This window comes from Peromyscus leucopus, chromosome 18, assembly GCF_004664715.2.
Source record: "Peromyscus leucopus breed LL Stock chromosome 18, UCI_PerLeu_2.1, whole genome shotgun sequence".
NCBI lineage: Eukaryota > Metazoa > Chordata > Mammalia > Rodentia > Cricetidae > Peromyscus > Peromyscus leucopus.
The window spans coordinates 685,750-712,347 of record NC_051078.1 but is presented as its reverse complement, the minus strand read 5'-3'; the positions used below and the strand labels follow the sequence as shown (position 1 = coordinate 712,347).

At 36.3% G+C, this 26,598-nt stretch overlaps 2 protein-coding genes and 1 non-coding gene across 3 annotated transcripts; 2 read left to right on the top strand and 1 right to left on the bottom strand.

Moving 5' to 3' along the window:
• Positions 1-4,876: 4,876 nt before the first annotated feature.
• Positions 4,877-6,799, top strand: LOC114683546 (olfactory receptor 6C65). The gene is made up of 2 exons (XM_028857871.1): positions 4,877-4,892; positions 5,859-6,799. Exon 2 carries the CDS (start codon positions 5,861-5,863, stop codon positions 6,797-6,799), a length of 939 nt encoding a protein of 312 aa, XP_028713704.1. The 5' UTR covers positions 4,877-4,892; positions 5,859-5,860.
• Positions 6,800-16,083: 9,284 nt separating this feature from the next.
• On the top strand, positions 16,084-17,025 carry LOC114683542 (olfactory receptor 6C76). Its single transcript, XM_028857868.1, has one exon. The coding sequence runs from the start codon at positions 16,084-16,086 to the stop codon at positions 17,023-17,025; it is 942 nt and encodes a 313-aa protein (XP_028713701.1).
• Positions 17,026-18,489: 1,464 nt separating this feature from the next.
• Positions 18,490-18,636, bottom strand: LOC114683569. The gene has a single exon (XR_003733172.1). It is a non-coding gene; the product is annotated as a small nucleolar RNA SNORA48 (small nucleolar RNA).
• Between the last annotated feature and the right edge of the window lie 7,962 nt (positions 18,637-26,598).

Genomic DNA, 26,598 nt, shown 5'->3' with positions numbered 1-26,598 from the left:
AGTGTGCTAAATACTATGACTTAAATAAAAACACAGTGGGATGGCTTTTGGTTTGTTTGCTGTGACCATTTTTTCCTTTTTTAATTGAAAATTCATATAACATATATTTTTAAATTTTTTACTAATTTTTTTATTGTGCAATATATTTTGATCATATTTCTCCCAATATCTCCCAGAACCTCCCAATCTCCAATTTTATGTTCTTTATCTTTTTATCTTAACAAAACAAATAAATCTAGAAATACAATACACACATACCCCATAACTACAAAAATACCATTGAGTTTTCCAACTACCAACCACTCCTGTACATGGGACCAGCCCTGAGGTGTACTTAATACACTCAGAGAGACTCCATTGGAGAAACTAATTTTTCCTTTGCAAGTGGATGTGAATTGCAGATAGCTTCTTCGTTGGGGGGAGGAACCCATGTCTACTCTTCCCTCTTATTGCTAAGACCACATCTGGCTGGAGTCCGTACAGGTTCTGTCTGTGCTGCCACAGTCTCTGTTGGTCCTGATGTGTCTAGAAGACGCCATTTCCTTGGAATCGCCCATAACTTCTGGTTCTTGCCATCTTTCCATCTTCTCTCTCTCCTAGATCCTTGAACCTTGAAGGGGAGGGAATTGATGAATGAACATGATGATGAGCATTCCACTTTTTAAAGTAGTTTAAATATTAGATTTTATTATAACATTTCAGTCCACTTCTTTTCCAATATATTTTATTAAGTCTTTGAATTTTATACATGATTATAATGTACTTTGATCGTATTCACTCTCATGCCTCCTCCTAACTTTTCCTATATCCATCCCATCATCATCCCTAACTTTGTTTCTCTTTTCTAAACATAATTCAAGGAGTACAGTTTGTGATTCCTGTATATTCATGAGTATGGAGCCGTCCACTGAAGTGTGGTCAGCTACTAAGGGCCACAACTTCAAGAAAAAGAGACTGCCCTTTTATTATAAGCTATCAACTGTCAATAATCAATAGTTCTTCAGCTAAAGATAGTCTTCTGAGCCCTTTCCCTGTCTATCTGTAATGTTGATTGTCTTGAGTTTGCACAGGTCTTATGCAGATACCCACAGCTGCTGTTGAGTTCATGGATGCAGAAGCACTGTCATGTCCTAAATGCATGATTTTCTTTAGTCCTTCCTGATCTCTGGCAGTCTTTCTGCCCCTCTTCTATCAGGGTCCCTGAGCTTTGGGAGGATGGGGAGTTATACTGATGTCCTCTTTGTAGATAGTGAGCATTCCAATAAAACTTGTTTGCTGAACTCTGATTGGTTTTGAGTTTCTGCATTAACAATCATGCATTACATGAAGAAATTTCTCTGATAAGATCTGAGAGTAACACTGGTTTATGAGGACAGAAATACAAATTAGAGAGAAGTTTTATACTTTGATATTTAGCAAAATGATACTATGAAAATGACTCCTGGGACCTGTAGAATCGCTCTTCTAATTACTTTTCTGTTTCTTGATAAAATACAATGACGAAAACCAGAAAAATAGGGTTTAATGTCAACTCATGATTCCAGAGGGGGAGTGTTCACTGTGGTAGGGAAGGAATGGAATGATGGATGTAGCATGAAGTTGCCTGATCACATTTAAAACACAAACAGGAAGCAAAAAAAAAAGTAGGAAGTGGTGTGAGGTCATAAACCTTCAAAGCTTGCATTCAGTGAGGTATTTTTCCAATGAGTTTGCTCCTTCTATAGGTACCATAGGCTCCCCCAAACAGCACCACTAACTTGAAACAAGTATTTAAATACAGGAGCCTATAGGGGACATTTCTCATTCAAATGACACAAAACCAGAGTTCTTGATCAGACTTCACACACACACACACACACACACACACACAACCCCCTATCCCCGAACATGAAACTTATAAAATAGGTTTCCATATGGCTTGTTCAGAAGTTCTATTCTGATTCGTTTTTTTGTTGTTGTTTGTTTTATCTTGTTATATTTTATCCCTTAGATGCCTGTTTGTTTTCTAACATGAGGCAGAAAGTGGTGGATCTAGATGGAAAGGGAGGTGGGGAGGAACTGGGAGGAGTTTGGGGTAACCATAATTATAATATATTGTAAGAAAAATCTCCTGCTGTGGCCAGAAGACACTTATTCCTGTAGTCATCTGACAATCTTTGTCTTTTATGTTCAGGGTTTTTGTTTTTCTTGATGTTTAGGTTTTTTTGTTTGTTTGTTTGTTTGTTTTTTTGAGTTCTTTGCAAATTCCAGACAACAGTCCACCGTTGGACGTGTAATTGACAGATATTTTCCCATTCTCTATGCTGTCTCTGCATTTAACTAACAGTTTTCATGGCACTCCACCCTTGATTGCTGGTTTTGTTTTCTGTGTGAGTGGTGTCGTACTCAGAATGTCCCTACCCGAGCAAGTGTCCTGAAGTGTACGTCCTACTCTTTCTTCTAGAATGTTCAGAGTTTCTGGTCTAATATTGAGCTCTTTGATCATTTGAAAATGATTTGTGTGTAGGGCGAGAGGGGAAGAGCACGTTTCATTCTTTTACATGTTGATATCCAGTTTGCCCAGCATTGTGTGTTATTGATACCATTTACATACTACACCTGCCAATACAAGTGTATGGATCTCTCCCTGTGTCATCTTTGGTTTCTCTCTTCAGTGTCCTAAAGCTTATAATGTCTAGGCTTTTATTACAAATTCTTTATTGATTAGATTTATTCCAAGGTTCTTAATTTTAAGAAGTATTTTTTGTGAATGTGATTGCTCTCCAGATTTTTTCATTCTTTTTGTTTCTTGTATAAAGGAGAGTTATTTATTTTGTAGGGGAAAATATGATCAAAACATATGACATGAAACATTTAAAAATAATAAAAAGTGACAAAACTCATCTTATGAAAAAAAGTACACATCTTAAAGTTCATTGGCCAAGATCAAATCAGCTTCAATCGAGAGATACAAGTATGATTCAACATACATAAACCAATAAATTTAAACCACCACATAAATAGACTCAAGGATGTAAACTACATGGTCATCTCCTTAGATGCAGAAAAAGCCTTTGACAAAATCCAAATTCCTTCAGGATGAAAGTTCTAGAAAATTTGAGATACAAGAGACAAAATCTCCTAATGCTGGTAAACATGTTTAGCAAAGTATCAAGACATAAAAGTGACACAGAAAACAATGGCCTTCCTATATGCCAGTAACAAACATCGAAAGAAATCAGGGGGAAAATCCCACTCATAACAGTCTCAGAAATATTTCGGAATAAATCTCACAAAGGAAATGAAAAACTCATTTAATGAGAATTGTAAGACACTGAAGAAAAAAGCTGAAGAAATGTCAGAACATGGAAAGAATTCTTATGCTCCAGGTTTTGGTAGTATTAATATTGTAAAAATGGCTATTTTACCAAAAAACATCCTACAGACATTCAGCACAATTCCCATCAAATTTCCAATACAATTCTTAGCATAAATTGAAAAAAATCTCAAAATTCATATGGAAGCAAATGATATTCAAAATAGAAAAAAAATCCCAAGAAACAAAACAAACAAACAAGCAATCCATAAACAGTAATTGGAAGGATAGTTTGAAACAATTAAGCAATTTTGTTTCCTCAGTCTTTCCCTTTGGTTCATATGAGTCCTCACATTATACACAGGTTTCTATATTTTCCAGTGTCTAATGGCTCTCAAGGGAATTTGATTAAAATGTTACCCAAATTAATTAATTGTAGTTGCACTAGTTTTTCTGTCTCTGGGGAATTGCCTATTATGTTTCCCTCCAGGACAAACTCTTCTAACGTTCTATTCACAAACACACATAATGTATCTGTTCCTTTTGCAAAAAGGTTGCTTTTTTTTCTTCATGTTTTTGTTCTTTTTAATCTGCATTGCTGAGCAATATTAGAAAAGTTATGCAGTCAATGACATACTGTTAAATATTTCTCATTTTTAAAGATCAGATTCATGATTGAGAAGTGGGTAGGCTTTCACAAGTGGGGTCTAGACAAAATGCTTACATTTTAATAAGGGAATGGCTGTATAGAAGTAATGAATTTGACCAAAAATATTTTTTAAATGAAACTTTTACCTTCTTAAATCACTATTTTCTAATTAAATTTCGGATAATCAGAAAACTAGGTTTAAACTATGCTCAGACTAACTTAAAAGTGAGTATATTTTTCCCTTGTCAACTATGTTACTCATATTTCCTAAATGAGGACTCTTTACAATAAGTCTTTTTTATATACACTGTGATATTAAAAATTTTTTCCAACTTCTTTTTCTGCCTATGTCTTGCCTAAATCTGACAACTGTGTTCAGAAATGTAGAACACCAGCCCTGGAAAGGAACCAAACACATTTTCTCAGGTAAAGCTCAGTGATATTACTACTATAGCCTTAAAGGGCAGAGATACAGCAAAACATGTCACTGCCATCTGCATCCTCCTTGCAGTTTGTTAACTCGGGTGCCTTTCACGGTTTACCTAAGAATCACTAAGCTGGAAGTTTTGCTTCTTAGAGCTGGTGCCAATGTAGTGTACTCTCATGTGATCCCAGAAAGTATCTTTCAGAAGTTGGGTACCTGAGTCATGGGAGTTCTGGCATTCTCAATACTGAAAACTCATTTTATTGGCACGTTACTACCGGTGTAAAAATCTGTTAAACTGTTTAGTTTGGAAGACTTGGTGCATGGAGGCAGATCTGAGCTCAGAGAGCTAAAACAAACTACAGAATATTGGTGCCAGTATTAATAGGTTGCAGAGTTATTATTCAGTTATGAATTTTATTCTTTCATTTATCAAATGTAATTAATGTCTGTTTTGAGCATTGGAAGACTGAATATGATGAAGGGAATACAAATGGGAATGCTACCTCTATTTGCAGACACCAGTATGTGACCTTAGGCTTGTGCATAGAACCTCGTAGGATGACTCTTGTGCATAGAGTGAAGAATATAGTGATATTTTCCACAATAATTACAATTATATTTTATGCTGCCTTATTATGTTATTCTTATTTTTGTTATCTTCTTTATAGTATATTTCCTTTTCCTGTCACACTTTTTTAAAAATAAGAAATTTATCAGCATATTCTCTTCAATGCAGAGCGTGAGAAAGCCTGAACACTTTGGCCTTACTCATTAACACATGCTGATGTTGTATTTGTGTTAGTTTTAAAGAGTACCCAATAGGGTGATTTTATATGATGATAAAAATGAAGGATTTCAATCAGTTTCCCTCCACAGAGAGTTTTCTGTTTAAGGTTTCCTATGAACTTGGGAACTTAGTCATTTAGGGTGCTGGATATAGTTCTGCACTCCTGTAAGCCCAGCATAAGGGAGTCTGAGATAGGATCCTCACAAGTTTGAGGTTAACCTGGGCTGCATGGTAAGTTCTGACTACAGAACCAACTCAGCCAGACTCTGTCATAGACCAAAACCCACCGAGTTGTTATGAGTATAATGCCTAGACTCTTAGATGGGACTGAGGCAAGAGACTAAAGAATCGTTCAGTATGGGCTATTGAATGAACAAAAGAGATTGGAATTGACTCAAAATAAGCTTTTTAGTGATAATTATAAATTGTAAATTATGGTCATATGGTTTTGATATTGCAATGTATTCATTTTGAAAATTTGTTTAATCTTTCTCAAAAACAATGAAACCAATTAACTCTTTCCTTCTCAAGACACAAAATGAACTTTCCACTCAGATGGATAGCTATTTTGCCATTTCTCAAGGCATTATAGTACAGGCTTTGTTTATGTAGAGTAATGACATTGCATACATATTTAAAATCTTATCAGGAGTTGACATTATTCCTTTTATCCACAGATCTACCCAAATTCAGAGCTTAGTCATGCCAAATAAGACATCTATCACAGAATTTATTCTTCTGGGACTTACAGATGACCCAAAGTTACAAACTGTGATATTTTCTTTTTTGCTGGTAACATACCTACTGAGTGTTAGTGGAAACATGACCATCATTACATTGACTCTGTCAAATGTTCACTTGAAAACTCCCATGTATTTCTTTCTCAGGAATTTCTCTTTCTTGGAAATCTCTTTTACAACAGTCTGCATTCCAAGATTTCTGATCAGCATTGCTACAGGGAACACAGCTATTTCCTACAATGCTTGCATGGCCCAAGTGTTTTTTTTGATTCTTCTGGGAGCAACAGAATTTTTTCTACTGGCTGCAATGTCCTATGATCGTTATGTGGCCATCTGCAAACCTCTGCACTACACAACTATCATTAGCAGCAAAGTCTGCAATCAACTTGTAATTGCCTCCTGGTCAGCTGGTTTCCTCATCGTTTTTCCCCCAGTGATCATGGGCCTTCAGCTGGAATTCTGTGACTCTAACATCATCGATCACTTCACCTGTGACTCTTCTCCCATGCTGCAGATTGCTTGCACAGATACAAAGGTTTTAGAGCTGATGGCATTTTTCTTAGCAGTATTCACTCTCATAGTAACTTTGGCCTTGGTGATTCTCTCCTACACACTCATCCTTAGAACAATTCTGAAGATACCCTCTGCACAGCAAAGGAAAAGGGCCTTTTCCACTTGTTCCTCCCACATGATTGTGGTTTCCATTTCATATGGAAGCTGCATTTTTATGTATGTAAAAACATCTGCTAAAGAAGGTGTGGCACTAAGTAAAGGGGTGGCTGTGCTCAACACCTCTGTAGCTCCCATGCTGAATCCCTTCATTTACACCCTAAGGAACCAGCAGGTCAAGCAGGCATTCAAGGACCTCACCAAAAAATTACTACCGTCAAAGGAGGGCTGATTTTTCTGAAATCTGTAACTGAGAAAGCTTCTTTCTAGGTAATGGGCATAGATGAAGGAATAAAGCACACAGATCCTGCTCTTACAGAGCTTACGTCTAGTAACTAGGAAAGTGCCAACATAATTGGATAATTGGGAAGTAAATTAACTAAAACTTCAGTGAGCAACAAATGCTACAAAAAAAAAAAAAAAAAGGAAGCAGCATAGGAAGGATGATGAATGGAAGTCAAACTGAACAGCCTGCCTAAATAATTCGCAGTCATTTAAAAGTTCTCTCACAAAAGACCTTCTGCATTCAAATGTATTATCTAATATTCTTTTTTTTCCATTAATTTTCTCACCTAGTAACTTGAGCTGTGAGTATATTGCCCGATGCTTTGCTTAGAAGCTGGGAAATAATAATCAGTGAACGGAAATGTGTTTGTTTGCAGTTTGGGCTTGAACTGGGAAGAAAAATGTTCTCAGTTCATCTCTGTTTTACCTGTAGAAATGTTACAATTTCTTGTGAAGAGGAAACAAAATCCAGAGGGGAAAACAGTTTTTGTGCTAGGCTACCAGAATACTGGTGGAAACCTTTCTTTGAAGAGAGTTACTTTTTTGAGAGAGGAGATTGCACTATTTTTTAAATTCTCCATTATAGGATTTCCCAAAACTTTTCCCCATTTGGGATCTAAATTAGCTTTTACTTAGGAAGCAAAAGTTAGGATATAGAAATCTAAAGTTTAGACATGATACAAATTTAGAAGACAGTATTAACAACCCTAGATAGACTAATTTTCCTGATGTAAATGTGTGTCTCATGTATGTGATAGTTCTGTTTAGCCAGAGATATGAAATACTCATTTTACTAAAATAGATATTTAGATGAGTCTTGACAGTAGGGTTTAGGTTTCTAAGTAGTCAAAAGTCTGATAGCATTAAGAGAAAACAAATCTGAGTAGATCTATATTGTAAAAGAGTATAGTTGTTTTATACAAAATAGGAAATTCTTTGAATAAATTGTTGGTTATACACAACCCAGTTAAAATTTTCTTTTTCTCACACCTTGTAAGCCTTCTGTAACTGTGCAAATTACTACAAATTGTTTAGACTTCTAGGTACAAAACAATTCCACAAATTACTACAATATGCTGCTATTTTAAAAATCAGAAAACATACATATGCTAACAGTAACTTTTATTGTTTATCTTTTATTTCTTTTCAAAATATTGGGATAATTAAAAAATTAGTTTTCTTGAGTTTAATAAATTCAATAATGAAATCTTAAACTGTACTTAATTATAAAACATTTAGAATTTGTGTTTAAACTTAATGTGTAGTAATATAAGCCTTATTTTAAATTTTAAAATATTAATTTACTGTATACATGTGTACCCACCCACCACCTCCACATATACACTGTACATATTTTAAAGGATACTACACTGGATGTGAAAAGTCTATGTTTCTGCTTTTTAAGTCAACTTAACCAATGTCATTTTTTTGTCATTCAAAAAACAGTGTGCAAAACAGATCTAAAAAAATCATAAAACAGTGCATAGAATTTTCTAATGACAATTTCATCATGTCACATATTTCAGTCTTATTGGAATATCTGTATCATACTTATATTTAGGTAAATATGTATTATTATACTGCATATATTATACATTTTCCTTTTTATATATAAAAGCATAAATACTGTGTCCAAGTGAGGCTGGTGAGCACAGACGACTTATGAACCTGGCATTTTGCAAACATCAGGCTTGGGCTGGTTATACACCTCTATTCTCATAACGCGTGTGGTTGCCTGAAACCCCGAGGTGCGCATTCTAAGCACATATACACCCCTCTCGGAACAATGTACCTAGCAACCTACCTGTTGGCAGCAGAGGAACCCCACCTTCATAATTCTGCTTGTGTACCTGCTTCACACAACTAAAATGCCCTAAAACCCAGAAAGATGGGATGATTTGGCCAGAATAGGCTTTGGAAGCTTGAGCAATAAGGCAAACCATGTCCTCTCAAAGTCCTTTTAAGTGAATATTAGGGAGCATCACCTATATCATATTATACTAGCTATAACTAGGTGTGTATATTATTAAAGTCAGATGAATTGTGGAAAAGAACTTTCACAGTGTGCAAAGAGCTTATGTAATACAATCACAATAGAGAATCACCCCTAAGCAGCAGACTTCTCTTGAACCCCAAAAGGGAGCCTCAAACAATAATCAGGGTGCTTAGGTCAATCTTCACAATGTATTCCTTTAAAGTCTAACTATCACTCTGCTATGAGAAATGCTCCCTTGACTCTTTACCGTATGTGAGCCTTTCTTTCAATCCCTCCAATAAGAGCCCAAGAACCTAAAATAACAGGCCACAGTCCCAACCACTAGCAACAATGGACATAGAGAATTTAAATCTAATATTTAATTTTGTAAACAGGACTTCACCTATATGAACAATTGTGTAGGCATTCATAATCAGGTTGGATATACATAGGAAACCAGACATTAAGATATGTGGCTTTTTACAACTGAAATGTATAGATGCCACACTCAAAGAACCAGTGCCAAGAGACACTTGGTGAATTAATGTTGATCGCTGCTGTGGTTTATACTGCTCTTCAACTTAATAGAATCTAGAATCACCTTGGACACAAATACCTAAGTATTTTTGAGGGATTGTCCAGATTAGGTTAACTGAAGTGTGGTGATAAATTTTAAGTATGGGTGGTACTGTAAGGTTTCCGTACCCCTGATATTAAGTCTCTCTGCAGATGCAGTAAGCAGAATTGAGAGTAAAAGACCAAGTTTATTGGGCAGAATGTTCCAAGGTGATTTTCCTGACCCCCAGAGATGAGACCAGGAGAGGAGACCGGAACAAACCATGTGACCATTTTCTAGGACGAAGTTTAAATACTTGAGTACCTTCTGAGTTTGGGTTACATCAGGTAACCCAAACATGGTATGCACTCACTCATAAGTGGATACTCACTCATAAGTGGATACTAGATGTAAAGCAAAGGATAACCAGACTGCAACCCACAACTACAGGGAGGTTAGCTAGTGAGGAGGACCCTAGGGAAGACACAGGAATTGCCCAGCAATGGAGAAATGGAAAAATTGAGGATGGGGGGGGTAATGGAGGGCAAGGGTCGGGGTAAAGAGAGCTTAGGGGAGTGAAAGATTCTACCTGGATCAGAAACAGAGTAGGAGAACAAGGAAAGAGATACCATGATAAATGAAGACACCATGGGAATAGGGAGAGGCAGAGTGCTAGAGAGGTCCCCAGGAATCCACAAGGATGATTCCACTATAGACTACTAGCAATAGTCGATAGGGTGCCTGAGCTGACCTACTCTGGTGATCAGATGGCCTAAGACCCTAACTGTCATCATAGAACCCTCACCCAGTGACTTATGGACCAGATGCAGAGATCCACTGCCGGGTCCCAGGCAGAGCTCCAGGAGTCCCATCGACAAGAGAAATGAGGAATTCTATGAGCAAGAGATATCGAGACCATGATTGGAAAAAAGACAGAGTCAACCAGCCAAACTAGTGGAAACACATGAACTGTGAACCAATAGCTGAGGAGCCCCCATGGTACTGAACTAGGCCCTCTGTATAAGTGAGACAGTTGTTTAGCTTGAACTGTTTAGGGGTCCTCCAGGCAGTGAGACCAGGACCTATCCCTAGTGCATGAGCCAGCTTTTTGGAGCCTAGTGCCTATGGTGAGACACTTTGATCAGACTTGGTGCAGGGAGGAAGGGCTTGGACCTGCCTCAGCTGAATATACCAGGCTCTGCTGACTCCCCAGGGGAGACCTTGCCTTGGAGGAGATGGGAATGGGAGGAGGGTTGGGGGGAGACTGGGGGGCAGGAGGAGAGAGGACAAGGGAATCCATGGTTGATATATAAAATGAATAGAAAATCTCTTAATAAAAAAATCACGAAGACAACACAATAATATACAGTATCCAGGCACTCTGTGTTTTCCATTTTTCTGTGGCTTTTTTTTTTTCAATTACACTATTTCTTTAAGGACCTCTCTACCCCTCTTCTTTTCTCTCACAAGCCTATGTATATTTTTATATACACTGTGACCTGTTTAGAGTTTTTTTCATCTGAATCTGTTTTATTGTGTATCTGTAATCCTTTTCTGACAAGGAGAGTTTTAAACTGTTAAGCTGTGTGGCTGGGACATAAGTGGCAGAGCCCTGGCTGCTGGCTCCACTTTTCAAAATGGCGCAGGTACCAAGGGGTCACACTTACCTCCCCAATTCTGGGTAGCAGTATTAGGTAGTATACTTGTGTTTTTAAATCCAAGGCTGTGCTCACAAGCCCACAGGCAGCAGCGTAACCAGGTGATATGTCTCTATACAGAGGCCAGTATTAAGAGACAAGAACTAGGAAGCTATTATTAGCTCCATTTTAGGATCTTTTCTTAAATTCTCTCAGGTTTTAGGTGGAAACTCTTGCCCCATGTAGGAACACCAGATGAAAGATGCAACAGTAATATCTATAAAGCTCATTCTAATGATGCTTGAAAGTGAATGATGCAAAAACATACTCTGCAATGTAGTTACAAAGCTTAGAAAACTATGTTTCTTTATAGTTTTTATGAAGAGTTCTCAAGAAAAGAGCATTTTCCAGACGCAACATGCAGATGCTTGTATAAATCCACAGAAGCTATGACATCATGTACACTACCCATCTCCATTAGCTAAAGCCAGAAAATGTCCTAGCACTGAGTAGGGTAAGTAGCACAAAGTCTCATGCATAGACAAGGATTTATGCACAATTAGTAGCTGTTGGGATAGGTTCTTTGTTAGGTTTTCTATGTTAAGAGACACATGACCTCAAAAACTCTTATAAAGAAAAACATTTAATTGGCTTATGGTTTCGGAGGTTTAGTCCATTTTTTATCATGGTGGGACATGTAGTGTGCAGGCAGACAAGGTGCTGGAGAAGGAGCTAAGAATTTTATGTCTTGATCCACAGGCAACAGGAAGTGAAACTTCTACCACAGTGAATGTACCTTGAGCAAAAGAGACCTCAGAGCCCACTCTCTAATGACACACTTCTTCCAACAGGACCACTCAATACCTATTCCAACAAGGCCACATCTCCTAATAGTCTTAACAGTGCCACTTCCTTAGGGGGCCATTTTCTTTCAAACCACCACATTCCACACCCTGGCCACCAAAGGCTTGTAGCCATAGCATAATGCAAAAATGCAGTCAGACCTTAAAGCCACAACACAGTGACATACTTCCTTGTACAAGCCCACCTCCTAATAGTACTACTCCCTTTGGGTACCATTTTTTTTCAAGCCACCACGGAAAGAGAGTTTTTTTTCAGTAGAGTGACACTGGGTATATCATTTACTCTTCTGGGCAGGCCAATTTTTGTCACCAGAATTTGAGCCATTTTTCTGTTTCCTGTGTGTGGTTTTGTTTTGTATTTAAAAGAGGAAAAGAAGATGGAATTGGATTGTTAGGAAGAGGGATGGTCTGTGAAGAGTTGGGGAAAGGTAAGGAATATGATCAACAGATATAATCTGATATTCTCAAAGTAGAAAAAACATTAAAGGGCTCAGTTCCTACTTACTTTTATTATCTTTTCTATAGAATGAGATCGTCAGCATGTACATGAGGAAAATAGCTTTGAAACAATGATCTTCTATGTGTATGGGCCACTTTTTAAAGATTTGTTTTATTTTTAATTATGTGTCTGTATGTGGGTGTATGTATGTGTGTGCAAGTGCCTAGGGTGTTCATAGGCATCAAAGCTGGAGTCACAGGCAGTTGTGAGCTGCCTGCCATGTGTGCTGATAACAGAACTCTGGTCTTTGCTACATATCCATGACAAATAAAGAGATTGTAAGAGGCTGACATATCTGGTCTGGAGAAGATCACCTCTTGAAATAAAGCACACAATCAAAGTTGCCAGGAATAATCCAGTGCCTTTGTTTTTACCTACAATTTCAGCAGAATATAAATGAAATGAGACCAGGAGTAAGTAGTTCAGGAAGTCATAGGGTATTAACCCAAGGTTAATAGAAATCTATTTAACATGGGAATAAATATCTAAGTATACACCTGCTGGTGCTAAAACAAACAGTTCAAACATGCATTGTTCATCTTTCAACTTTTCAAATAACAAATTCAAGTAGTACACACTATTTGGTGGACATGAAAAAATAAAAAAAATATGAAATCCTTGAGAACTCCAGAGATTAACAATTAACATTCATATTGTGTGTAAACCAAAGAGCATAGGTAAAGATGATATAATTAAAAATATAGGGCTGTTGTCATTGCTTAGTTGGATAAAGGTTTTCCCGTGTAAGCATGAGGACATGAGTCTAACCCACAGAACCTATGGAAAATGCCTTGATGATGACGTGTGCTTGCAATCTGGTTATCTAGGATGAAGTACAGGTGAATTCCTGGGACTCACTGACCGTTAATCCTATCTGAGTCAAGTCAGTGACCTCTGGGTTCAGAGAAGAACACTGAGGCCAAAAAAAAAAAAAAAAATGGTTTCATTAAGCATAGGAGGGCAATGATGGCTCTGCATATAAAGCTTTTCATTAAACCTGATAACATGAGTTCAATTCCCAGAACCCTTATGTTGGAGGAGAGAGCTGAGTCATAAAGTGTGTGCTCCACTGTCCATATTCTGAGAGTGTGCACATAGCAACACATTCACACAAACATACACTAAAAGGAAATGCAAAATATGCATAAAATAATTTGGATTTATGGGATAGGGCCATATCAATAATAGTATATGAAATTATGGAAAACAGTTTTTAGGATAAACCAATTAACAGATAACCATAATAAAACTGATAACTTGAATATGTATTTTAACCATGAAATTAAACATTCCCATCGACTTCTCAGTGCTGTGTAGGCAGGTTATTCACTAAGTTTTAATGTCTGATTTTAAACATTAGATATAAATCCATTCACTTGTAGTGTAAATGGTTGCAAAAAATGATTCACTTAGCAATAGTCTACAGTTTCCATAAAATATACAGGGGTCCCTGTTTGAAAAGCAATCTCATAACATTACTTAATAATATGAAAAGCTAAGTAGGTCAAGATAAGAACACAAGTTTTCTGATATGGGGGAATTGGTGATCTAATGTATCATGTTCTCTTTGAAAAATGTCAGATCAGAAAAAAAAAACTTGAAGGATCTCAAAGTATATTATTTACCACAAATTCTCAAATGAAAATAGAACAAACTCATCTTTAGTTAATGCACATGACAAACTGTGGAAAATATATTGAACAAAACATGGTGGTCCTGCCTATGATCCCAGTACTTGGGTGATAAGGGAAGGGAGATAAGCAGTTCAATCCTTGGCTACAGAGCAGGTTCAAAGCCTGCTGTATTTTCTCGGTAAAACTCTACTGCAGTTTTACTTTCATGTTTTAAACTGACTTCTCCTTGTGTTGAGGATAACATACGTTTTGTGTCACTATTGCATAATTATCCTCCACCCTCAAAATGGAGTCAAAAGCTGCTTATGAAATGGAGTCTCAGGGCAAAGCCCAGCCTAAAAATTTCCACTACTGTTTTACAGAATATGGAGTAACACAGAGTAGGATGCAGCCTAATTTTAACACCGTCCTATTAAAGTCAGTGTGAGAAGGTAACTTTTTGTTGTTAGATTTCATTTTTTCACAAACGCTTTGCTAACTCCTTGCAGATAAGTTCTGCAATCACCTGGGATGTAGGTCACATAATCATCCAATTAAATGTGATTGCTAGAAGTAATCTTTTTACTTGTATACATCAGTGTCCTATTATTATTTATCCCAGAAGTCATTATGCATTTCCACACTTTGTAGAATATTTTTGAAGTTATGTGTTGCAAACATAGTATAAATGCTGTTAATATTTTCCCCTGGGAAACATATTAGCAACATCCCTTTGGGAAATACTGGGATAATCTGAATAATTTTATAGCAATAAAACTCCCATCTAGCAATGTGTTGTTAAAATATTGTGAGGAATATGTCAGGATCCTAGATGTTGGATGATATTAGAAAACACGTGAAAAAGATGTTTCACTGCATGTTTCCATATTAAACATCAGGGGTGCTGTGAGGAGCCGAGCTTTGTGGGAGGAGAGACATAAACAGTGATTTCTCTTTGTGCTACAGGACTATGGTATAGATTTTGGTTTAAGGGAGCTAAGCATATTACTCTTTGTTTGACCTTTCACTTTAACTACCAATACTTTAAACTGGTATTTCAATTATTTCTGTACAATCTTTTATCTTTATTTACTATCTTCTCAGGCAGTTCTTTTTATAGCTGTTTCATATATGTAACTGATACATATTTCAATTTAATTAATATATATATTAGTTAACTTGAAAAATTTACAACATAAATATGTATTAAATGAAACATTCTAGTCATTAAGTGTGGAGAATAATAGTGCATTTTTTTCATATGTGAGTATCCATTATTTAGATTGAACAAGTCAAGTTCATGTCACTGATATAGATGTTCAAGATAGTTCTAAGCAGCACATTACAGTGTGTATATATTTAAATGTCATATATAAATCATTAGTAAATAATTTAAAATGTGTTCTATTCTTACTGTTTGATGCTAAGTAAATTAAAAAAACATTTTTATCAAAATCAACTAAACTTACTACATTAATTGAATTTAATGAGAAGAGTCTCAGTTTCAGATATCAGTAATAAAGGTTGAAACTTTAAGGTCTCCAATAATACAAGAGGACAAAATTTAAGGTGGATTTTTTAAAAGAGGGATATTATTTAACTTTTTAAAATACAAAAATATAGTGAAATGTGTTGATTTTATTGTTTTGTTATGAAAATATTCATAGACATTACATGATTGACTTGGTCTAGTTTGATGTTTATACTATCCCTATAGATAATATAATAAGTTGATCATTGGTTTCCATAATTTGTTTTATAGAAAAGATAACATAGGAAAAGCATAATGATGCCAACAATGAAATTAGTACATTTTACAAAATAGTAAAAGTGATAGATAGTGGCAGAATAAAAACAGAGTTTAGACTGACTTTAAACATAAAATGTGTCTTTAAAGGTGTAATTGAAATATAGACAACATCACACACACAGAACACACACACACAGAGAGAGAGAGATAGATAGAGAAAGAGAGAGAGACAGAGACAGAGACATCTATGCTTATCTGCTTATCTTGTGGCTCATGTTCTTGCCTCCTTGTTTTCTGTGTTTGATTTTATCAGATTTGTTGTATACTGACCACCAGGAATGAGAAACAGAACATCAGTGACATACTTCATCCTCCTGGGTCTGACAGATGATCCTGAGCTTCAGGTTGTGATTTTCTTTTTTCTGTTTCTCACATATGTGCTGAGCATTACTGGAAATTTAACCATCATCATACTCACTCTGCTGGATTCCCACCTGAAGACCCCCATGTATTTCTTCCTCAGGAATTTCTCCTTCTTGGAAATTTCATTTACTTCTGTCTGTAACCCTAGGTTTTTGGTCAGCATCCTAACTGGAGACAAATCAATCTCCTATAATGCTTGTGTTGCTCAACTATTTTTCTTCATTTTCCTTGGCTCAACAGAGTTTTTCCTTCTGGCATCCATGTCCTATGATCGCTATGTGGCTATCTGTAAGCCACTCCACTATACAACCATCATCAGTAAAAAGATCTGCCACCAGCTCATCATCAGCTCCTGGCTGGCTGGTTTCTTGGTAATTTTTCCACCATTGGCCATGGGCTTAGAGCTAGATTTCTGTGACTCCAACATTATTGACCATTTCACATGTGACTCTGCTCCTTTGCTCCAAATCTCTTGCACAGACACAAGCACTCTAGAGCTCATGAGCTTTATATTGGCTTTGATCACGCTTATGACTACACTGACGTTGGTAATTGTCTCTTACATCTATATCCTCATAACTATTCTGAAATTTCCTTCAAGCAAACAAAGGAAAAAGGCCTTCTCAACCTGCTCCTCACACATGATTGTTATCTCCATATCCTATGGAAGCTGCATCTTCATGTATGTAAAAACATCTGCCAAGGCTGGAGCTGCCTTGACAAAGGGTGTGGCTATGCTCAACACCTCTGTTGCTCCCATGCTGAATCCTTTTATCTACACTTTAAGGAACCAGCAGGTGAAACAAGCCTTTAAGGATCTTGTGAGAAAGGTATTTGCCTCAAAAACGCTGACGTGATATAGATTACAAATGAAACATGGGACAATTTCAACCATAAAACTAATGAACATGTCCTTGTTTTAGTTCATCTCAGAAACAAAAGTGTATGCTATTCTTAAGGCATTTACTGTCCTCATGTTAAAATTCACTTAATGAATTTATGAGCATGACTATTATGAAATGGTTTCTAGCTTTATATGATAAAATTAGAAATGAAGTAATTTTTAATTATAGCTTATATATTTCAAGTAATACATATATCCATTACATGCATATTTTTGGAAAGATTAAGACATTGAACTTACTTGTTAATTCATGTATGTGTTACACAAATATATACACATATATTCTTACATGTATTTTTATGTGTCTGCACTTGTATATACATGTATATCATGACTTTTTACTTTGATGGTGTTAGAGAATGAATTTATTGTATTTTTGTATCTGTTGCTATCATTTCTTAAGTGATACATATTGGACATTTAGTAATATGTTATGGGAATACTCTATAAGAAGTACATTGAAATTATAAAGTTCTCAAAAAACAAAAATAATTGAAAAAGAAAAATAATAATATGCCAGAAGGAAAAGGGAGATCTTCATTTTGTACTGAACATGAAACTTAATTTACAACTTACTTAATGTTCCAAAATAGAATTACATTTATGGTCATGATAGTATATCAGCTGAAAAATATTTATTTTTTCAGGCTAATGTTTGTAGAATATTATTGTATTTGTTATGGTTCTAATTATTATTTATAGTGGTTTAATTAATGACAAAAAGCAAAATACATCTTTAAGAATAATTCCTCTGATCATTATTCTCACAGCGAAGAAAGGGGAAAGTAAAGGTTATATGAATCTATTTTAATTAAATATATTAGAAAAAGAGTCATTTCCTGTTTGTCAATTTTTTCCAATTACGGTTATTACTCTAATAAATGGGCAATAACATCTTTTTTTTTCTGAACACAAAAAGAGAAGTCTATGTCAGCTGGAGCAATACCAGGTAGTTTATGGGAATTTTTCTATCCTTTACCTGCTGAAAAAAGATGTCCATTTAATCCTCTTCTTAAGACACCACCACCACCACCACCACAGATGGCAGTTGTCTACAAGTCAGGCCAGCTCTCATGGCTTAGAACTCATAACCTCCATCCTACCATCACATTCCAAAGGCTGGGATTATGAACATAATGACATACCCAACATGTTTATTTATTGTATCCCTGCCACAGAACCCAAGACTTTGCTCATGCTGGGTAAGTGTTCCATTATGGAGCTATATCCTTAGACCATATGCAAACAAAGCACACACACACACACACACACACACACACACACACACACACACACACACAAAACCTGGATATCCAGGGCTCTCATTGTTCGTTCTTTAATTTCTCACTTCCATCAGCACCCAGATGGTTCAGAATAATCACTGGGTTTAAATATTAGTAACAGTGGCATCAGGATTTTATGTGCCCTAGTGAAACATGAAACATCTTTGGCCACCAGGTCAGGCTTCAAGCTATGATGAACAAAGGGCTGTCATTTGCTCTGTCACAGACTGATAAAAGAACACCACCACCAACAAGGTGTCTTTTTGCCCATTGCCAGGGTTTCCATAACATATTTTTATAAGGACATTTCTTTTTTTGTTGTTGTTTTTTGTTTTTTTTGAGACAGGGTTTCTCTGTGTAGCTTTGTGCCTTTCCTGGAACTCACTCTGTAGCCCAGGCTGGCCTCGAACTCACAGAGATCTGCCTGGCTCTGCCTCCCAAGTACTGGGATTAAAGGCATGCACCACCACCGCCTGGCTGGACACTTCTTAAAGGAGGGACCAATCTGTGTCTCTGGACAAATCCTCTCTGGATACTTCTCACACCAAAGGGAGTGACGAGTCATCTATATCTGAACTATGTCCTTGATGGAGTCGTCTCTGTCTGAACTGTGTCATTGATGGAGTCATCTGTGTCTGAACTGTGTCCTTGATGGAGACATCTGTGTCTGAACTGTGTTTTTGATGGAGTCATCTATTTCTAAACTGTGTCCTTGCTAATTTTCTTGTCTTCATTTCAGATGTCCCAGTCTAATTTTGACAAGATTTGTGCATTGCATTACATAAAAAATATTGTTTACCAAATAAACATTGAAAATAGATGTCAATGAAGACAAATGCAATCTGAATGATTGAAAATGTGATAAAGACATGGAAGATCTACGGATTCTTACTTAGGTGAGGAGGTGAGGACAGTTGCTTCTGTGCACCAGGACTCATGCATTGCACTTGTAGCTTCTCTTGTTTCCTGTTTTTTATTTTTATTTTTTTTGCCTTTAGGTTACAATAAATTACATTTCTCTCTTCTCTTTCCTATCTCCCAAACCTTCCATATACCCTTCTCCATTCCTATTCAAGTTTGTTGTCTCTTTTTTCACTATTTATCGCATGCATTGATATGTAAATACACACACACACACACACACACACACACACACACACACACACAAATAACCTGCTCAATCCACACAATGTTACTTGTATGTTTGTTTTCAAGGATGACCGTTGGTGTGCTCTTTCCTAGGGATTACCACCTTTCCTGTGTCCAGCTTTCCTCAGTTGCTCATAGTTCTTTGTGTCAGGCTGAAGCCTCTTTCTTTTTCCTCATACACTTTGACATGTTTTTTGGTATCATCTTTTTGAGCTCATTTGGGCAATCATGTTGGTCGACTTCATGTGCTAAGCTTCTGGATCTCACAGCAAACTACCTGATCCTCTGGCTCCTATGATCTTCCTAACAACTCTTTCAAAATGCATCCTGAGACTTAGGTATGGGAGATTCTTGTACATGGCTCCATTTGGGCTGGGTTCCTTCCTGTTTTTATTGCACAATAATTTCATATCTGCTACTTTTCTTCCATCATTCATAAAAGAGGTAATCTGTTATAAATAGATAATTCCATACAGACTGCAGTGTTCATAATTTTAAATTGTTCACAATTTTTAACAGCTCTATCGAGGCATAATTGATATATAATAGTCCACATAGTTAAAATGTAATTTCATATGGTTTGCTGCATGTATACATCCATGCAAACATTAGCACAGTCAAGGTAATAAACAGTTACTGCCACAGAGTTTCTTCTTCCATTTAGCTTTATTAGTTTTTTAAAAACATTGGTTTATATGCTTAGCAATAAATCTATTCTCCTCAAAAAAATTAAATGTACAACATAATGGTGTCAACTATAAGTGCAGTGTTATACAGTATATCTCTGTAGAAGTTCTTCATCTGTCATAATTGAAAATTTAAATAGCAGATGCATATTCCACCAACTCTCCATCCATGCACAGCAACATTTATTGTATGTTTATGGAGAAATGCAGTGTTATTCTAGAGCTAGCCTACTTGATTTGTATAGTGTCTTCCAAGTTCATCTTTGTCATATCATATGGCAATATTTTCTTATTGTTTTATGCTGAATAATATCCAAAAATAAAAATAATGTCCAATATATATGTGACACATTTAATTTATCCACTAACCTCTCAATGAATATTAAAGTTTTTTGTGCATCTTGATTCTTGTGAAGGATGATGTAATGTGCACCCAGTTATGACTTGAGGATCCTGATGTGAATTCTGAATACTTATCCAAAGATGTTATATCTGCATCATTGATAGTTCTATCCTTAAAATGACTTTTGCACTCATTTATTTATTATTCATTAACTTATTCGTTCATTCATGTGTATGTTTGAGTGTGTGTGTATTTATATTGACACAACCCAAGTTTAGGAGTCTGAGCACAACTTGGAAGAAACTGTTCTCTCCTTTCAGCACTTGGGATAAGAGTGTCCGGCTTGGTGTCAAATGCCCTTACTTGCTTGATTCACCTTCTCAACCTTACTTAGCACTGACTTTAGGTTTTCCGAGGAACACTCAGAATATTCTTTGTAAAATCTGCACCATTCTAATATTCCCAATGGCACTACACACCTTTCAGTTTCTCCTCTGATACTTGACACCTTTAGCTCCTTTTAGTGGGAAATGGCACAGTCACCTATATCTCAATGCCTTTTACTTTTTCTTGATAAAATTCTTTTTTAGCTATGTGTCCCAAGCATATGCCACTTGCCTCAGACTCCTAATGCTAGGGTTACAGGTACACTTCACTGCCCTCAGTTCCACATATTTTGGGAAAAATACTCATTCAGCACCTTTGCTCAGGTTTTACAAATGTATCCTTTTATCCTGTTTAGCTGATGGGAGCTCCTCATGTACTTTTCATACTCACGTCTCACCAAGGTTATGGTTTATGAAAATTTGCTTACATGCCACAGGCTGCCTTTGTTTCTACTGATCACTTCCCTGTGCAGAAGCTTTTCTGATGACCTCCTATTTCTCTACTTTGCTTCTGTCATCTGAGTTCTGTGTCATAGAAAAGGAAACACTGCTAAGGGTACTTTGCCATGAAGCTGGCCCCAAGGATTTTTTATTTTTTTTCTGGAAAGTTCCCTGCTTCAGGTCATATACACCTGTAGGCTTTCTGCATTTATTTTTGTGCATTGGGCACATTGATTCTGCAGTTTCATTCATTTGAATGTAAATGTAGATATACAGGTTTCACAGCTCTTATTGTCGAAGCCATCACTTCTTATTAATCCTTGGCGATCAGTTGTCTGTTGGACTGTGGATGTGAGTCAGTGGTTAAGAACACTTACTGCTCTTGCAGAAGTCTGCTGTGAAATGTCATTCTCTATGCTCTGAATGTGTTGCTCTGACTGGTTGATAAATAAAATGCTGATTGGCCAGTAGCCAGGCAGGAAGTATAAGTGGCGTGAGAAGAAGAGGAGAATTCTGGGAGGAGGAAGGGCTGAATCAAGAGTTGCCAGTCAGACACAGAGGAGGCAAGGTAACAAGGCAGAGCTGAGAAAACGTACCAAGTCACGTGGCTAAACATAGATAAGAATTATGGGTTAATTTATGTGTAAGAGCTAGTCAGTAATAAGCCTGAGCTAATGGCTGAGCAGTCATAATTAATATAAACTTCTGAATTATTATTTTATAAGCAGGCTGCAGGTCTGCAGGAGCATGGCAGGACCAAAGAAAACTCCCAACTACAGAAGTCCCTACCTTGGTTCCTTGCACCATGTCAGGAGATTCACAACAACCTACAACTCCAATTCCAGGGTATCTGGTGCTCTCTTCTAGCCTCTGTGAGCACCTACACGTGTACAAACTCCACAGAGAGACACATAAATATGCATTGTTGAAAATATAAGTAAATCTTAAATAAAATCACTTGTTTATTTATAAATGGGTTCGCTTATGGTTTTCAATTTTGTTAAGCACCAGAATGTTTAAATCACTGTATCTTCCTAATATACTTTGAAATTAGGATGTGTGGTGTCTTGTGATGTGTATTCTTTCGGCAATCCATACTAATTGAAATTTTTTTCTATTTTTGTGAAAACTGCTATAAGATTTTCATAGGATTTTGTATTAAATGTGCATATCATTTTTTGAAAAGTGGCCATTTAATAATACTTTCCTCTAATAATGAACATGGAATTCTGTTTACTTATATCTTTTTATTCTTTAGTGTTTACAATTTTCAGTGTGGATGTCTTCATCTACTCAAATAAATTTATTTTTAAGTATTTTATCTTTCTCATGGTACTATAAATATGATTATTTTCTCATTTTTGATGATTCTCTTTATTTGTTTGTTTGTTTCTTTATTTGTATGTTTGTTTTGAGATAGGGCCTCTCTACATATCACTGGCAGTTCTGAAACTCACTATGTAGACCAGGCTGGCCTCAATATCTCAGAGATCTGTCTGTTTCTGCCTCCAGACTGATAGGATTAAAGTTGCATGACACTGTACCTGGTTTTCTTTAGATGAGATTTTTGTTTATGTGTAGCACTGAAATTTAACCTAGGTCCTAACATATGCTTAGTAAAAACTCAGCCATCCTCTGCAGTATACATCCTGGCTTTGTCAGGATTTAAGTAGCTGAGGTTCTAAGCCTATGCCAGGAGGTTTAGATTGCTACTTATTTTTGTATTTTGAATTTTTTATTTTGTAACTTTACTAGGTTTATCAGTTTTTTATTATTTTCTCTCTCCCTCCCCACTTTCTGTATGTTTTTTATGGTTTTCCAGATATTCCATGGTGTACCTGAGAAGGTAAAAGGCTAACTTTCAGGTGTCTGTTCTACATTGATGAGGCAGGGTCTCCTTTATTTATTATATCACATCTCTGTACTCCAGGATCAAGAGCTTTTGGGTAATTTTCTTGTCTCTATCTTTCATCTCTTTATAGTAGTTCTTGTATCACAGATCCATGCCCCAGCATCTGGCATTTACACAGATTCTGGGGATCCAACTTGGGTCATTATGTTTGAACAGCATGAAACTTATTCAGAATTTATTGAGGTAATTTTCTGGTCCTGGGTTTACTTTTGTGTGTGCATGTGTGCATGTGTGTGTTCTTTAGGGTTTTCTACATATGAATTCATATGCTTCAGACAATGCTAATTATACTTCTCCTGCATTTTATTGAAATATATTCTTTTCTTATACAAATGTCCTGATTACAGTTTCCCCTCTCTCTACTCCCCTCAGTTCCCCTCACTTACTCTCCCATCCAGATCTACTCCCTTTCTTTCTCTTATTAGAAAACAACAGATTTCTAAGTGATAACAATCAAATTTTATATATATAATTATGTTAAAATATAATTATAACAAAATTAATAATGTGAAACACAAACTATCATATTGAAGTTGGATAATGCAAAGGAACAGAAGGAAAACCCTAACCCTAACCCTAACCCTAAGAGCATGCACAAGAATCAGAGACCCATTTGTTCATACACCCAGAAGTCACACAAAAATACTGCATTATAAGCTATAATATGTGTGAAGAGAATGTAATTTTCTTCTACTGAATATGATGTCATTTTGGAATTTTTATACAATGATTTAGTACATTTATATTTCTTCTAAACACAGTTTGTTTATAGTTTTTAAACCTATCTTTAAAAAGTATGATTTTGAAGGTAATATTTTTCAGAATCCACAAATAATTAGGCATTACATATTAAGAGAATGAAAGAAATATTACATTGCAGTTGGAAATTTTCTTGGGTCCTGCCTGACCCCCCATGGACCAACAGCCACTTATAAAATAATCACTCACAAGCTTATATTATTTATAACTGCTTGGCCATTTTCTCAGGCTTAATAAGGACTAGCTCTTACACTTAAATTAACCCATAATTCTTATCTATGTTTAGCCATGTGGCTTGGTACCTTTTCTTAGTTCTGCCTTGTCATCTTGCTTCCTCTGTGTCTAGCTGGCAACTCCTGACTCTGTCCTTCCTCTTCTCAGAATTCTCATCTGCTCGCCCCACCTATACTTCCTGCCTGGCTACTGGCCAATCAGTGTCTTATTAAACCAGTGTACAAAAGCATTATCCCACAGCCTTTTCCCTTTTCTGTCTAATCAAAAAGGAGGGTTTTAACTTTAACATAATAAAATTACATATAATAGAACAGTTATCAAGCAAGAATTACAGTTATAATATCTAGTCTATTTGTAATTGGCAAAATTAAAGAAAATATTCTCTCTATTCTATATTTGTGAGTCTAAAGTTTCATATCTAAATTATCTTTATCATTACCAAGGAAAATTATAACTATTTAGTCTTCAGTTACATCAAAGACACCAGAAGGATATAATATTACCTAAGAAAACAGGAAGAGCATTGTAAGCAACTTCTAACAATCTACAATGACAGAGACAGCTGGCTGCCTGGACAGTCACCCAAAGTTCCTCTGTAACATTGGGGCATCCTTCTTCAGCCTATAGGCCTAGAGTTTCTCAGTCACTTCTCTTTGTGCCCTGTAGAATGTCTCCCAGTTTCTTCTGTGAAGCAGGAATCTGAAGGACCATCTCATCTTGCAAAGCTCTATGATCACCTTCCTATGGGTCCTGCATGTCCAGTCAATACAACATTTTGTCAAGCAGTCCAGGCAAAAACAGTTTCTTGTCCAAATGGCTATTTTTGCCAAGAAGAAGATAAACTCCATATGGAGTGTCTTTGATGCCCATCCCCCTCTTTGAAGTTATTGGTGCTGCCAGGAGCAGACATGTTTCATTTTCCAGAAAAGTCTAAGTTCTTATAACATTTTAAATGACATATCCTGCAGGTCTTTGAAGTGTCTGAAGTTTACCTATCTAATTGAAATATATCTATGTATACCTAAAAACTTAATTAACATGACTAAAAGTTTGATTATCATAGATGATTAAATATTAATCTGTATTTCTCAACTATACACTACAATTTTAATGAGTTTGCACAAACAAAATACTTTAAACAGGAGTAGAAATATACATACAGTATAACAAAATTAACTTTAAATTTGTATCAATAAACTAAAATCTATAGCAATTTAAAACAAATTGCTCTTTAAAAGTAGATTCAATAATCTACCCTTTCATCCTATTATATCTATATCATACATTTCTGTATCATATCCCCCTTTCTTCTTTTAGAAAGAGATTGACTTTATAATTAACCCCCTTTAAGTAAAAATAAACATTTATAAACAATATTTTGGGAATTTGGGCATAGCTTCTCATACTACTTCCTGCTGGTTGTGGGCACTGGTAATCTTATAGGGATCCTGAGAAAATTAAGAATTATGGTCAAGTCCTGACTGGAGTAGTCTGTGATGCTGCATTGTCTGAGCCAGTTTCCTTGAAACTGAGTTTGATGTTGGATCATCTGGAGACCTCTCAGGGGGTCTTCTTTGATCAAACCATATTAACCTGGAAGGAATCCACAGTTTCTCATCTTCTGTGGAAACAAAAACAGAACCTCTTTTCCAAAGCAACATACCCTTAAACATAAAATTTCAAGTCAAGATACCTTTAACAAATGTGTGTGTGTGTGTGTTTAATGCTGCAACTTTTACAATAAAATATCTTTCTGCAGCTAAAAATCCCCCAAGACAATATAATACAGACTCTCTGTGTGATTTCCATCTTTCCATGGCTTATTTTTTATATTACTTTTACTGTGTCTTTAAAGATTCTATTTTTAAAAACTATTTATTTCTTTATGTAACTGTCTATATTCCTTTTCCTCTCTCGTCCAAGCCTATGTACATTTTTTACACACATTGTAAACTGTTTAGAGGTTATTCCATCTGAATCTGTCTTATTATGAATCTATTGCTGTAAACTGTAGCGTGGCTGACTCTGCCCACCTCAGCTTTCTAACATGGCAGGGGTAATTCACTGCCAGCACTGGGAGCCATGCTCTCTGCTGACTCTGGGATGCAGTGAGTCCATGCCTCCATCCAGCAGTGTGTAGCCCAGAAACAACTTCAACAACAACTTCTTCTTCTCCTTCTCCTTCTCCTTCTCCTTCTCCTTCTTCTCCTCCTCCTCCTCCTCCTCCTCCTCCTCCTCCTCCTCCTCCTCCTCCTCCTCCTCCTGTTTTCCCCTGTACTAGCAATAGCTAAATCCACCATGCAGCATACTGTACAGTTTGGAGACGCCTCTGT